The 14,484-nt window shown below is 44.0% G+C and overlaps 1 protein-coding gene across 1 annotated transcript; it reads right to left on the minus strand.

The window, feature by feature from the left end:
• Positions 1 to 883: 883 nt before the first annotated feature.
• Positions 884 to 5,507, minus strand: LOC311602013 (melanoma-associated antigen B4-like; the record flags this gene model as incomplete). The annotated part of the gene is made up of 2 exons (XM_084789734.1): positions 5,391 to 5,507; positions 884 to 1,935 (listed from the first exon to the last, which is right to left on the minus strand). The coding sequence occupies exon 2, from the start codon at positions 1,928 to 1,930 to the stop codon at positions 884 to 886; it is 1,047 nt and encodes a 348-aa protein (XP_084645860.1). The 5' UTR covers positions 1,931 to 1,935; positions 5,391 to 5,507.
• Between the last annotated feature and the right edge of the window lie 8,977 nt (positions 5,508 to 14,484).

The following is a 14,484-nucleotide window of genomic DNA, read 5'->3' on the forward strand; positions in this document are numbered from 1 at the left end:
GGTGTCCATGGGAGACCTGCCCTTTTTTCTAAAGGAGAAGGAAGCAGCCCTGGATGTGAAAGAGGGGACTCGGAGGAGCGCAGGGAGGGGAGTCAGGATATATTAAAGGAGAGAATGAAAAATAAAAATCAGAAGAAAATAAATAAAATGACCTCTAAGCAAACAACTTGTCATGTCCCAAACTCCACACAAACCTGACCTTGGGAATTTGCACTTTACCAGCTCTCATCTTGACCTTCCTTGCCACAGTCCTGACTCTGATTTACTCTATGTTACTGTACCACACCATTTTGTATGACAACTCATTTTAGGATCTAAAACCTAGGGATAGGAGAAAAGATCTCTTCCTAAAACTGTCACTACTTGCAGAGCCTTTCAAAAAGCAGATAATCAATTAATGGAAACAAATGATCTATTGAACAAAGAAAAACTTTTTTTGCATTTTATTCATTTAACAAGTATATTTCTTTAAAGTTTACCAAAAAGTGGAATAAAAACAAAAGTGAATGAGGGAACATGGCAAATTACATATTTTGCTTTGTTTTCCTCTACTTTAAGAAACAAATTACTCTTTTACACTTTGTATAGAAAAATTCCACTACAAAGTTATGGCTGCTTGCACAACAACTTAAAGACTCATTTTTACAATGTAATACAAAACATCAAAATTCTTATACTTAAATCTTCCAGCGAGAAATAATTCGATCTAAGCCGTGTATACCTATGGGTTCTGCACCAAAGTGAGGATTCTACGAAAAGGGGAACACTTACAAGATACTACTGTATAACCAAAGTACAATAAGTTATGCATTATGAGCTACCAGCCTCTCACTGCTTCTCAGATGGGGAACCCTATTTCAAACCTAAGGGTGTATCTGCAACTCTAATCTCTCTCAGAGCAAGAGGACTCACCGGGGGTGACTTTAGCCTCTGCATCATCTTTGGCACTAGTGCCACTGCTGCCTACTGCTTCAGCTTGGGCTCTCTCTGCCTGATCTCTCAAAGCCTCTTGATAATGAAATGGGAAGGCCTGCGGAACGGTCTCATTGACCTTGGCTAAAAACTCCAGGATTTTCATCTTGGTGGTTTCTGCAAAGGCTCGGGGACCCCAACGGAACTCAAAGGATGGGGGGTCACTGTTGGCTACCTGCTGGTATACCAGGTACTTTTCCTTAACCAAAACTTCAGTGACAAGCTTTCGGGGCTCCCCAAAGATTATGTGTGACTTCCCATCATAGAGTCCCAAAACGTTCAGGAATTCCCAGATCTCGGCCTCAGAGGCACGGTTGCCATTTAAGAAGATCACACCCAGCAGAGGCATCAGAATCCCATTCTGGGGAAAAGGCAAGCCAGTGGTCAGAGACCCACCAAAGCTGGGCTCTAACATGCTAACAAGGGTATAGTAGCAACTATTGGGCTTGACCGCCTTCACTTCAAGACCAAACACAAGCTGTATGCGCTCAGAGGCTTTCCTGAGGATGTCAGGGAAGTGCTCCTTGAACTGTTTGTTGATAACTTTCAGCATTTCTCCCTTATGTATTGGCTCCTGCCGTTTGTACTTGCACAGCACATACTGCATCAGCAGTCCCGTCTTCCTTGAGAGAAGAGCACTCAGTGGGTTCTCAGTGGAGTGTGGGGCCCTGGAGCAACTAGGACTTTCCTCCCTTCGGCCTTTGGCACCTTTACCAGATCTTCTGTGGCCAACGCCATCACCACCACTGGTGGTGGGTGCCTCACTCTGAGACTTCTGAGGGAAGCTAGCAGTAGAGGTGCTTGCAACAGCATCTCCAGAATCAGGAGCAGAGCAGCAGGGTGGCTCTTGTTTCTCTTCTGCCTTGGCTTGAGCATCCTTGAGCCCCTGGGCCTCATCTTGGACCTGGCGGCGGCGCTTCTCACGAGCACGGGCCTTACTCTTATGTCCCCTGGGCATGATGGCTGTGGATAGGAATAGAAAGTAGGTGGGAGTGTGGGCTGGAAATGAAGTACTTTTTGGGGGGAAAGATAATGGGATCCTGTAAGTACTTTCAGGAGGCTTTTAACAACCTGTCTACACAGGTTCCTGTATAAACGTAAAAACGCTAATCTATGAACGATGTGGCTCTTCATAGTTAGCCTGAGAAAACAGCAAAGGAAGTCATTGTGTGTCCAGGCTGCAGCCAGCCCACGCTCCCCTAGGGCTGCCTGGCTTGGTGATAACAGGGGCTGGTGTAGGGTCCTCTCAGCTCCCACACAGTACTTTGGGCAGGCTGTAGAACCTCTTTCCTGTGCTGCTCTGTAGCTGAAAGCTCAAGTCCCCCTAGTAGCCATGAAAGGAAAATGCAGGAGTGTTTTCCTCCCACTGCTCCTATAAGAAGGCATGGCTAACAGCTCCATAGGGATCTCTTGCTCATCTTTCTGGGCCCCTGAACTCTCATTAAGAATTCTCACTTTATCTCCATTTAGGACTAAGAACCCTGCTTTCTTCTGTTGCTTCAGCCACAGAATCTCATTTCCCTTTAACTTGATACAAGGAAATGAGAGAAGGCTCAGCTTACAAACTGTGTTCAGAGGCTCCAAGCACTCAGTGCCAAGACAGCCCCAGACTCCTGTTTCCAAATACCGTGGCTGAGGAAGAAGTACCTTCAGCTCTCACCTGTCGTTTATACCGTGAATACTCAAGCATACAGGGCTAGCTGCCCTCTCTAAACTTAAACCTCACTGACAGAGGGTGTGAGAGAGACACTGCCTCTATGGAGACAAATTCACCACATTTTCAAAGGCCCAAAGCTGTGGCAGGTAGACTATGGCCTTGTCATGTATGGTTTCACTCATGATCTTTGCTCAGAGTCTTCGCTTGAAGACTGAAGAAGGTCTAAGATTTTCCCCTCGCTGATCCATCACACCAGCACCCTCATTTTTCTTTTACACTTGCAGAGAAACAAATGGAACTTATGTGACTGGAGCCTTGTGGGGGTAACCAAAGGAGAGAATCTGTGAGACCTCTTCCAATATAGGCTGTGAATTCCTCCCTGAATTCCCTGAATTCCTCAGGATCACTCGGAAATCTCCCCTACTGACCTGAAGCCTTTTGAATCAGATAAATATTTTTACCTCTCTCAGAACCCTGTGACAAAAGACAACAGGACCTACATCCAGCCATCTCTAGCCTCTAAGGGACCCTACTGCTAGGAAGTCACGTGTCTCCTTTAATTCTCACTCAGGCAAGGTATAAGCTCGCTCCTTGGCCCATGTGATTCCTCTAGCGTTGTAGCAGAAACTTCGTTTTACATCTAGGGCTAGATGTAAGAAAACGTCATTATATCTAATGAGTTCTGCTTGGCATTTCCTTGTATATAGAGGGAAACAAGTTGGTGGATTTTACTTTCTCTTTAGATAGTCCTCTTAGTCCTCCTCCAGTGTCTCCTTGCCTACTTAGGGATTATCCACTCCTGCTAAGGCTCTCAAATTTATGAGACACTCTAAGAAACTCTTTGCAGGCCTGTAGTCTCATCAGCTTGCTGATGTCTCCCACGTCTGACTGATGAATCAGGGGAGAAATGTGTGTTGTCTTATTATGAGGTGAGTAGATCCTAAAGTTGTCAGAAGCCTTTCCTTGGCTCCTGTTACTAACTGGGAGCTCTCTACTTGTTAAATTGAGGTTTCCCATACAATCACTTAGATGCTCATGAGAAGCTAATGAGACTTACATTGCTATATCCAGACCCACTATGACTCACAGGTACGTGAATGGACTTATGTGCCTCACTATAACATGGCTGAGAGTCCTCATCACACTTATACCAAATTAATTCTTGTTAGAAACCAGGTCTCCTAATAATGAATTGGGTGCTCTCCAATTAACTCAAAATATTAATGTCCCTGAGACGATCCTTGAAGAAAATTAGGTGGCATCTAAACCTGACAGTTCTAACCCTGGATTCTCAAGGCTGACCTTGCGAACTGTGTCCCTAAGACCCTCTAGCTGGCAGGTGAGTCACTATATAACTCTCTCCATTAAATACTGAGAAGAGCAGAGGCAGGTCTGTGAGATGGCTTATTGGGTAAGCTTAATAGCCCCAATTTGATCCCTGGAAACCACATAGTGGAAAAAGAAAACTGACTCCTGAACATTATCCTGTCATCCCCACATTCACACACACAAACAAACACACACACACACACACACACACACACACACACACACACACCAAATGCAAACAAATAGATTAATGTTGAGTATGGGCCAGTGAAACGCCGCAGTCTGATAACCTGTTTCGTTCCTGGAATATAGACACACACACACACACACACACACACACACACACACACACACACACACAAGCAAATGCAAAATCATTTTGAAATGAAATATTAAACAGACTGTAGTTCTATCGTCAGGCTCTTTTCTTTGCCTTCACCCTTTGGGAATTCTGCTCTCTGCTGTCCAACATATGCTGGGAGCAGGAATGGGTCTCTTAGATCTAACTGCTAAGTTCTGCCCACTGACTTCAGTCTCCAATTTTCAAACCGAGGCCAACATCTTGGTGGGACATTCGAAGGGAAGTATGCACCACATCTTGCTATCATGCTGAAGAATCCGGAGCCTAACAACAAAGGCTGTCGTGTGTTTCCATATCCTGACTACTGGCCTACCCACTGGCACTTTAGATTGCTTCTGCTCAGCCAGGGCATCTCATGCCATTAGTCCCCACCCTCTGGAGTCAGAAGCAGGAGGATCTCTATGAGATCAAGCTTAGCTTGTAAATAGTAAATTCCAGGTCAGCCAGAGCTACAAAGTGCAAGTCAGTCAGTCAAAACAAAAAGAAAAGAAAAAAATGCAACTAAAACCTCGTCTATTTAGATGCCCCTCCCTCTCTGCTACTGGGGCTTTTTTTTTTCCCTCAAAAAAATTAATCTTGGGGAATTCACAAGGCTATGTGCCGTGGCCGACACATGTATAGGTCAGAAAACAATGGGCTCTAATTTGATTTCGAGTTCCACCATGCATGTTCAGAAGACGGTTTCTAGGGCCTGTATCTATGAAAACGCCGCTGCGCCCGCCATTTTGCTGTTCCCTGTTTCTCCTTCTTATGGGGGTTGTGTGTGTTTGGGGGGGCGGGAACCTCCCTGGAGACCCTCCGAGTAGAAATAATCCTCCAGTTTAGTCTTCAAAGCTCTGGCCCAGGACCTCTCCAGGGTGACTGCTGTGACCAGGACTCTGGAGTAGGTTTGATAGACGAGATAGACGAGGACAACAACACAAAAACGACTACAACGCCGCGGATGCCGCCTATGACGAAGACCACGGCGACGCCGAGGACGGGCGAACTACTAGGGATAAAGGAGGAGAGAGAAACCGACAAGAGTGGGGACCAACATTTTCTGGGGCCTACTGTATCATGGGACCTCACCTTAATTCCAGAAGAGTCAGGGAAATTCACCCTCAGCCGACCGGACAGTAAGCGGCAGCAGCAACAGCAGCAGCAGCAGCACAGGGCAGGAGCTGAAGTAATGGCGGCGGCTCCCCGTGACTGCCCGAGAGCCTCGCTTTCACAAGGGAAATGAGAAGGAACTATATCCGGTTTTGTTTGCCTGGGGTCTCCAAGAGCTAGTGGCAGGGGTGTGTTGCTAAGGGACCCCGCTATTTCAGTATCAGTGTTCCTCCAATATCACTTGATAGTTAGAAGAGCTTGAAATTTCCCACTGTGTTAACCCAAGGCTCTCAACCCCCAAACCAAGCCCCAGTCTTCCACAGCCCCCAGAAAGGCAAAGTAGTCGCGCCTCAAATATCGCCCTCTGCAGGAACTCCTGGGCATAGCAGCAAGGGAAGGACTGAACTCCTTTGTTTTGGGAAGCGACCCTGAGAATAGCCCTACAGATCCTCTCCTATATTCAGATTTTCTCCTAAATTCTTCCTGGGTTGGACTAGGGCCTTACCTACTGAAAAATAATGCTTTTCTTTTGGAGACAGTTCAGGCCGATATAGGATTCCCTGAGCCAATAGTTCTGTATGGCAACTCAAATAAGGGTTTATTAGGTGACACCAGCACCATTTTTTAACATATTCTCTTAACACTTAAGTTCTCACAACACTTTATATTCTTCTTAGATCCTAGTATCGCTCTTCTAGCAAGATTTGAGACCTCATTTCCAAGAAATTTTCTAGGAAAACAAGCTTAATATACCCTTCTACCTGGGATTCCCTAGGGAATGCAGAACTGAACATTTTGTAGTATCTACCTGTGTGAGTCTTTCTGGAATGCTCACGATGTGTACTTCACAATCACATGCTGACCTGGACAAATGGCCTGTTTTGAGACTTCTCTGCCTTTCACGTGGACACTGTTTCTCCCCAAGAATTTTAAGTCGAAAGTGAGAGTAAATCACAGTCATTTGGCTCACTTCAAGAATGTTTAGCAAGGACACAGCATTTTAGGACCCCACAGTACCCCGTGTGTCTTTCTAATAGTCCTTCTTTAGGCTCCTCACTTTTCTATCCACCATAGCATAGTACTGGTAACCTTTCATCAGGTTCTGAGTGGCCCCTATACTGTGGTGTGACTGTGTTCCAAATCCTGATTCATCTCGACCCTTATTTGCTTACCGGCTTTGAGGAAAATTACCTATCCCTGAAAAAACTTGACCAGTTTGCTGATTGCGAATACTGAAGAGAAGAAGTTTCTTTCCTGTCCATGTGAAGTTGAGAAATTTCAACACAACACAGGAAATTCGGTGACTTAGTTGAGAAACTCATCCTTTTGTTCTGAAGTAGCTTCTAAGGGACTGCACCAAATGACATTTAAAAAAACACACCTTTAGGGTCTAGAGAGATGGCACAGTGCTCAAGATCACTTGTTCTTCCAGAGGATTTGAGTTTGATTCCCATCACTAACACAGTGGCTGAAGATATGCTGAAACTTGACTTCTAGGGAATCTGAATCCCTCTGCTAGCCCCCAATTGCCAGGCATACACAGTGCACATATGTGCATGCAGGCCAAACACCCATGCATATAAAATAAAAATAAGTAAAATTCTCTAAAAACAAAAACAAACTAAGAAACACATATTAAAGTTGACATGATAACAATCTTAAAACTGTGATAAGGGTGAATTGGAACAGAAGAAAACTAATGTTAAAATGTAGTAATCTAGGCTTCTCATACCTAAAGTCTCAATAAAATGTCCTTCACTCTGACCCACTTCCCTGGTACGTAAAGTTTTTCATGGGGACATACCCCTTGGACTAGTGTCTCAGTATAAGTGAGTATATACCATTTAACTCTTTTTGGTTCTTGGTGAACTCACTCATCATAATTTCTAGTTCAATCCATTTGTCCACAAATTTCGGTAATTCCTTGTTTTTAATTGCTGTGTAGTATCCACAGTGTAAAGGTACCACAGTTTCTTTATCAGTTCTTCTACTGAGGAAATAGAAGGATCCACAGGGTCCTGGAAAACTACAGGCGGGTGTGGGCCCTGAGGTCCTCCTCAAACTATGGCACCAGCCAAGGAAAATGTAGGCAGTAAACTTTGAACCCCTACCCAAACTAGCCAATGGACAGGACAGGAGATCTGACTTTCACACAAACTCTGGTGCCCCATATTTGACCATGTCCCTTGGATGGGGACGCCTGGTGGCACTCAGAGGAAAGATAATAGGTCACCAAGAAGAGCCTCAATACTCTATGAGCATATACCAGGGGAGTAGGTGTCCCTCAGTCACAGACATAGGGGAGGGGAATAGGGCGAGAAGCGGAAGTGAGAGAGGAAGGGGAGGATACAAGGGATGGGCTAACAACTGAGATATAATATGAATAAATTAATAATGATAAAAGAAAAAATGTATTAATTTAATTTCCTTGGCCAACTACCAATTAGTCATTGTAAAAATATGATAGACAGTTCTTTTTTGGTTTGGTTTTGGTTTTTGGGACAGAATTTCTCTGTGTGGTCTTGACTGTCCTCGCCACGCTTTGTAAACCAGGCTGGCCTCAAACTCACAGAGATTTGCCTTCCTCTTCCTCCCTGAGTGCTAGGATTAAAGGCATGTGCCAACACCACCATCTGGCTGTTTATTCTAATTTAAAAAATTTTTTTGAGACAGGTTTGCTCTGCATTAGCTTTGGCTGTCCTAGGCTCGCTTTTTAGACCAGTCAGGACTCAAACTCACAGGGATCCCTGACCCTGGCTGGCGGCAAACTGGGATTAAAGGCATGCACCACCACTCCCGGCTGTTTATTCTTAAAATACATATTTTTGGCTTAATTTTTGTTTAGGTATTCATTGATATTTTATAATACACTAAGATGTCTTCATGTTTGCTCATTTTTGTTTCATTTTTTGTATACTTGTGCTTTAAATAAAACATATTCTTGACAAGAATCTCAAGATAAACATTGCCATACCAGAGGGAGAAATATATATGTCACAAACACACACACACACACACACACACACACACACACACACACACACACGCAGATGCAACTGGGTAAAGGGTTCTAAAATATTTGCTTTCTTTCCAAAAGGATAGAGGAAGATAAAGATAATTTTATGAGCCTTGAGTCATTTGAGTCTAGACAATTTTGCATGTCATTGATCATTTTGTATTATATCTTTCTCTCTTTTATTCACTCTTCTCAGTTTTTATACTTGTATTGATTAGGTTTTGTTTTCCAATTCAGCATTTTCATTAAGTCCACATTTTCAGTCATCTGAAACATATTTTGAAATAATAGAAAAAATAAAATGATTGTCCAGTTCATGGTCAGGATCAGTTTGGGATAAGTTGGTGGAAGTGGACTCTTAGAGTACTTGAGACCTAGTATGTAGGACCAATTTAGTAATTTACCAGCTGAGAAAGCTTGGCTACATTACCAAACTGTAGGACACTTAGGCAGTGCCTCTGTGAGAACAATTCATATAATCTGTCTTATAAGATTGATTGGTAGTGTGTGGTTAGTGTATGCAAAGTGCCTGGCACCGTGACTGGAATGCACTGAGACTTTAAGAGTTGTCTGCCATTACTAGAGTTGTTTTAACAACAGAGAATATCATTCCACACTGATAATTTTTTTCATCTTTTTTTCTCCTTTATTAATTTATTCTTGTTACATTTCAATGGTTATCCCATCCCTTGTATCCTCCCATTCTTCCCACCCTCCCATTTTCCCCTTATTACCCTCCCCTATGACTGTTCCTGAGGGGGATTACCTCCCCCTGTGTATGTTCATAGGGTATCAAGTCTCTTCTTGGTAACCTGCTGTCCTTCCTCTGACTGCCACCAGGTCTTCCCCTCCAGGGGACATGGTCAAAGATGAGGCACCAGAGTACGTGAGAAAGTAATATCCCACTCTGCACTCTACTGTGGATAGTGTTCTTTCCATTGGCTACATCTGGGTATGGATTTACGGTTTACCGCCTGTATTGTCCTTGGCTGGTGCCTTAGTTTGAGCACGACCTCTGAGACCCAATCTGCCTCAATGTTCTACTTGTAGGTTTCTAGGACCCTCTGGATCCTTCTACTTTGCCATGCTCCCATACTTCTCTCATCTAGAGTCCCACTAGAATGTCCTCCCCTCTGTCTCGGTTTCCTAGTAAGTGAAGACTTTCGTGGGACATGCCCCTTGGGCTAATATGCAGATATAAGTGAGTATATACCATTTGAGTCTTTTTTAACCCACAAGATAACAAAATATTTAACACTCCAGAACATGGTACAATGAATCAGCTCAAATACTACTTACAAAAAAATTTAAGGACAAGTTCCCTCATTGAATCATATTTCCACAGAAGTGTCTTTGCCAGGTAAATCTTTTAGGATTCTATTTAAAGACCAAATTTGACCTTCTTCTCCAGTGGTACAAACTTTTGACATTGCAATAGGATGTTGTAATCTGTGAGCATTTTAGACCACATTCATAGATATTCTGGGGTGTATGCAGCCCTCCAGCTACAGTTTTAGTAAACATGAGGGTGTTGCTTTTCATTTACTTAACTATTGCTGTCCAAAAACACACACTCACACAGGCACGCACACACGCTGGCACGTAACCAAACCCATGCACAGGCACACACGTCTACAAGGTTAAACATGAAATTTTAAATATCTATTTAGTGTAATGGACTTCCAAGTTCATGACAAAAAGTGTTGTCCTGGTGGCTACTGTGTTGCTAATTTCAAAGTGCACAGGGCATTTTCTATGCATTCCCCACGTAGAGATTCCCTCAAGTACCATGATAACTGTTAAAAGTAACTTTCTGTTCTAGGCATTGGTATGGATCTCTAGCCTCATCTATCTGCCATGCAGTCAAACTTAAATTTACCTGTCACTGAGGGATATACAGGTATCCAACGTCTCATATTACCTTATCTAGGAAAATGTAAGCCTAGAGTCATCATTTGGCAGCCGTCACATTTCATCCTCTCCTTTGCTTTCTCTTACCAAGTATCTGACCACCTTCCTTTTATTATAGATTCTTTCTGTGTCTTCCTGGGTTTTTCTGTCTCTGTCTGTGAGGCTCTGTCTCTGTCTTACTCTGTCTTTATGCCTCTATCTCACTCTGTGTGTGTGTGTGTGTGTGTGTGTTTCTAGATGTGAGTCCGTGTAGAAGTGTATGTACACAGTATGTAGATCCCAGTGGTCATTCTCTAAGTGTCAATCCTCAGGCACTATCAACCTTGATGTTTGACACAGGGTCATTCAGTGGCCTGGAGTTCACCTTTTAGCTTAATCTGACTGTCTAGTAGATACCAAGGTTCTTTCTTTATTCCCAGTGCTGACATTACAAGTGAGAATCCAGATACCACAATTTTTCTGTGGCCTCTGGGGATTAATCACAAGTTTTCTTGCTTGTACATTATTTACTGAACAAGAGATTTCCCTAATATATATGATGAATTGGACTCTTTAGAAATCTAACATTTAATATGCAAGAGTTGAGTCTATACTGCTCTGCTCTTTTGTACTGTTAAGTGCAAGAATAGCTGTTCAATTAACACCAAGGTCACTAAAATGCAAATATGCATGAAGTCAAATGTGTTGGGTTTTTTCCCCTTAAATTCCCAAAACAACCAACACAATCCATACACGTGTACTTAGTTTCATAGGGAAAAAAAAAGATGATGATGAGGAGGAGGAGGAGGAGGATGATAACAATCATCCTTCCATGGTTAAAAATGCTCAGATATTTCTAGTGATGGGTTGTTACAATTTTGATAATGTACTAAAAGACATTCTCAATTTCCTGAACAATGCAGGATATTGTAAATGGTTCTGCAGATAGGTGCTCATGACTCATAAATGAAGTATCCTTTAAAAAGTTACAAAAACCATTTTGAAAATGGGTGGGAATTTGGATTTGAAAATTTGGTGAATCACAAGAAAAAATTGGCTTTATAGGACTTAAAAATGAAGATTTTTCTCATAATTATCATAGCCACTCTTTTTTTAATTGAAAATAGATTTTTAGTGAAATATATTTTAGTGGTGGTTTCCCTCCCTCAAATTTCTTTCAGATACCCCCCCACCTTTCTACCCTCTAAAATCTACAGTTTCTCCTACACCTAAAATTCATTAAAAACAAAGTGGCATCTAAGGGGAAATAAAGAAAAAAAGGTAAAATAAAAACAAACAAGGTTTGGAGAGATGACTCATCAGTTAAGAGCACTATCTACCTTTGTAGAAGATCCCAGTTCCAATTCCCAGCACCTGAACTCTGTAAGTCCAGTCCCAGAGGGACCCAACACTCTCATACAGACATATGTCCAGGCAAAAGGACCAATGCACATGAAGTATATACATTATATAAAAAGCAAACCACAAACTGAATAGGACAAAACAAACAAACAGCAAAAAAGAAAAAAAAGGTAGGAAACATACAAATGCAGAGACACACAAATTTGTACACACAGAAATTCCATAAAAGCACCAAGCCAGATGCCCCTGCCCCCTTCCGTGGCCCCCCTCCCTGTGCAAGGAGCAGGCCACTGAGCTGTGCTGATCTTGGCCCTTCTCACTTCCACTAGGCACTGTGCCCTCAGATGCTAGCCTTGCTCCTTGTCTGCAGGCCCTACCTGGAGCTCATCTGAGGGAGCCCCTGAGGGCCAACCAGGCATGCAGCACAGGCAGCCAGAGGCCAGGCAGGAGATGGTACAGGGCAAGTAAGCAGGACTTTGTAGCTGCCAGCAGCAAGAGCTAGGCTGCCCTGCCCATGGCTTGGCTACCTGCCAGGTCTCTTCAGTGCCCTGCAGCCTCCAGTGACTTCATAGCATCTCACATGGCTTCAGCAAGGCAAGGTTTGCTGGGGTTGCCTAGTCTGCACTGGCTGCTGTTGATGCCCTACGGGCATGGCCTGACTGTCAGTCTCCAGCGGGGCAGCTCTGGGTGAGGCATCCACCATCTTGAGGCCCCCATGTCACTGCCCATCAGAAGATGCATATATCAAGTCAGTTGATTGCTCTGTGATGAGAGCATGCTGCATCCTTGTATGTCTGATTCAGAGGGAGACCTTTCTGATCCTTGTTCATGTGACACGAGCGATGGCAAGTTCTGCCTAAGGTGGTTAGCCCGGCTAGCTCTATCCTCCATTGTACCACGTATGTGCTGCCCAGTCCCTTTGATAACGTGCCATCGCTGCGGTGAGGACTGTGAGTGCTGTGGCGGGAAACATAAGGCTGCTGGATGAAGCAGTCCAGGGCCAGCATGAGCTTAAAATCTCCATCTCCAGGAAGTAGCTAAGTTGGATTGGTGGAGCTGTTGGCAAGCAGTAGGGAATCTTGCCTGGTATCATTGGGGCCATGCGTGGAGGAAGCAAAAGTCATCAGTTCCTGTGATTTACAGATGCCAGCCACGCCTGAGTGTGTGGCATGTGCTGGGACAGAGCATAGAGCATTTACAGAAGGAAGCCATTTCTGGTTATTGACTATGAAACGTCAACACAGAAAATGATTTAACTAAAAGGGATTAATTTTGGCATTTTTATATTTATGCACTAAGTGATGGGACTTTTACATATATGAATTCTTTAGGACATTAACTAGAAAGTGCACGAAGGGACAGTGATTTTCAGTTCAGAAAAGTTAATGCTTGGGAAATTAAAGAGATAAAACAAGTGCAAAAAACCCCCCCCCACAAACCAGAAAACAATATATAAACAAAATGTCTATTTTTAAAAAGAGCCCAGATAAAGCATTATAAGACAGAAAAATACCTCCAAAATAACATTAAATTCATTTTGTGTTGGCCATTTACTGCTGGCCATAGAGCCTGCCCTTCAGTGTGTTTTGTGTGTCCAGGGAAACTCTATTGGAGAAGACTAATTTCTCCTTTGGGAACAGTTCTCTATTGGGGATAGCTTTTGGGTTAGGGATAGAGGCTTGTGCCTACTTCTCTCACCACTGGGGTCCCATCTGGCTTAGACATATGCTCACCCTGTGCAAGCTGCTACAGTTCCTGTGAGTTCATATGTGAGTCAGTCCTGTTGTGCCTAGAAGGCGTTGTTTCCTTGGTTTCTTCCATCTCCACTGGCTCTTACATCTTTCTACTGTAGTTTCTCTCTCTCTCTCTCTCTCTCTCTCTCTCTCTCTCTCTCTCTCTCTCTCTCTCTCTCTCTCTCTCTCTCTCTCTCTCTCTCTCTCTCTCTCTCTCTCTCTCTCACAGCCAGCCTGGGAGCGTGACCCAGCCAAGCTTGGGAAAATGACTCGGAGAGAATTGAAGGCCAGCATAGCTTCAGTTTCTGAGATCAAGCTGGCCAACGGAGATAAACAATTTCAACTACGTTAAACAATTACCATCTGGAAATTCTCTGGATACTCCCCATCACCCCTCTTTGCTAAGAACAGCTCCTGAGGCCAACGACCCTTGCAATAGCTAATAATAATTAGACAAGCAGCCCCAGTGACCACCAGAGCCAGTCCTAACATAGGGCATGCAGCCCCTCCTAACCTTTGCGGTTTTAGCCTTTAAGAATAGTCTGTAAAGGTGACTCAGGATGCCTCCCCTCCTGAGTGAGTGCTGAGGTCCCCTCACCTGCATCAGCAATAAACCTTGTGCTTTTACATCAACACTGTAGTCCTCGAGTGGTCTCTCGCGCGACCCCCTACTACCCGAGTGGACTGTAGGGTCCAACACTGTGGGGGCTCGTTCGGGATTTGGGGGTCTCCCTGAGTCCACAGGGACCCACTTGTTACAAGGTTTCAATGGCCCAGGCCTGCCGACTAGACTGATTTCTGAGACTGTGAGTTACCTTCGCTTTGTCTTTTGTCTGTGCTCCGCCGGGCTCCCGAGCTCCTGCGGAGCTCCTTTTGTCTGTGCTCTGTGAGCTCAGCGAGCCTTGTGAGCTGTTTTCTGTTTGTTCCCTTTTCTGGTCAGCAAGCCACTTTCAGTGCCTCTGTAGCACGCATCTATATTTCTGTATTGAGAGGAGAAAAGGGGCAGACGTGCCCATACCTTTCTCCCCTTCGCCCTGGAAGACGCTCCAATGGTTGTCTGGAGGAAGTGCCG

This window comes from Acomys minous (assembly GCF_964271855.1).
Source record: "Acomys minous genome assembly, chromosome: 7".
NCBI classification, from domain to species: Eukaryota; Metazoa; Chordata; class Mammalia; order Rodentia; family Muridae; genus Acomys; species Acomys minous.